The 1,176-nt window shown below is 43.3% G+C and overlaps 1 protein-coding gene across 1 annotated transcript; it reads left to right on the top strand.

The window, feature by feature from the left end:
• Positions 1-63: 63 nt before the first annotated feature.
• LOC117182564 lies at positions 64-1,149 on the top strand (the record flags this gene model as incomplete). Its single annotated transcript, XM_033375653.1, has 1 exon — positions 64-1,149. A coding segment is annotated over one exon (1,086 nt), but the record flags the coding sequence as incomplete, so codon positions are not given.
• Between the last annotated feature and the right edge of the window lie 27 nt (positions 1,150-1,176).

The following is a 1,176-nucleotide window of genomic DNA, read 5'->3' as shown; positions in this document are numbered from 1 at the left end:
ACGGCTTTTCCGATGCATCGCGTCTCGCTTATTCTGCGGTTGTATATTCGCGTATCATTTCAGAATCAGGTGAAATTGCAGTTAAACTTCTTATTGCCAAGATAAAGGTTGCCCCGATCAAGACTGTGAGCATTCCGCATCTTGAACTATGTGCTGCCACTCTATTGACAAGGCTAATTCCATTCGTGGTCAGTTCTCTTCAATGGGCTGATGTGCCTATTTTCTGTTGGACGGATTCCACGATAGTACTTAGTTGGCTGCAAAAGCAGCCAGCTACTTTGCCAGTTTTTGTCGGTAATCGCGTATCTACTATCCAAACCAGATTATCCTCTGCTGTGTGGAGTCACGTGTCCTCCAAACAGAATCCAGCTGATAGCGCCTCGCGTGGCCTCTCAGCAGAAGATTTAATAACTTTTTCTCTTTGGTGGGAAGGCCCAGCGTGGCTGTCTAGCTCCTCAGCTGCTTGGCCTCAGCACAATAAGTCGACTCTCGTTTCTGTAAAACATGACGCAGTTGCTACATTACTAACTAAAACTGAAATAAAAAATGATTGGCAATCTAGTTTACTTTCTCGACAATCCTCTTGGTCGCGTCTACTTCGTGTCACCGCATATGTTTTGCTTGCCGTTAAAATTTTCAAAGATAAAGTTGTTTTCCCTAGATATTTGTCTGCTACTGAGATAAATGATTCCTCGTTATTCTGGATACGTTACGTTCAATCTCAATTGTTTGCTCACGACATTACTTTTTTAAAGAATGGTGAGTCTCTCTCTGCTAAGTCTCCTTTGAAGCGGCTTAATCCATTTATCGAATGTAATGGAATTATTCGTCTTGGTGGCCGGTTACGTCAATCAAAATTATCATTGTATCAGGAATCTCCCGCCATTTTGCCTAAGCATGTGATATCGACTCTTGTATTAGAGCAATTTCATCGCAACCTCTTACACGCCGGAATTCAATTAACGCTTTACATGGCTCGTACCAAATACTGGGTTATTGGAGCTCGCAGTGAAGTTAGGACGATTGTCCATCGCTGTCTTGTGTGCGTACGTGATAAGGCTAAAACGGAAACTCAATTGATGGGCGAGCTTCCAACCCCTAGAGTGACACCCTCACGTCCTTTTTCTCATACTGGAATTGACTATGCAGGTCCATATTTTGTTCGCTCTAGTTCGG

The sequence above is a fragment of the Belonocnema kinseyi genome, unplaced genomic scaffold (assembly GCF_010883055.1).
Source record: "Belonocnema kinseyi isolate 2016_QV_RU_SX_M_011 unplaced genomic scaffold, B_treatae_v1 SchBZDm_4717;HRSCAF=5121, whole genome shotgun sequence".
NCBI classification, from domain to species: domain Eukaryota; kingdom Metazoa; phylum Arthropoda; class Insecta; order Hymenoptera; family Cynipidae; genus Belonocnema; species Belonocnema kinseyi.
The sequence above is the reverse complement of the archived record's forward strand: the minus strand, read 5'-3'. Positions and strand labels throughout refer to the sequence as shown.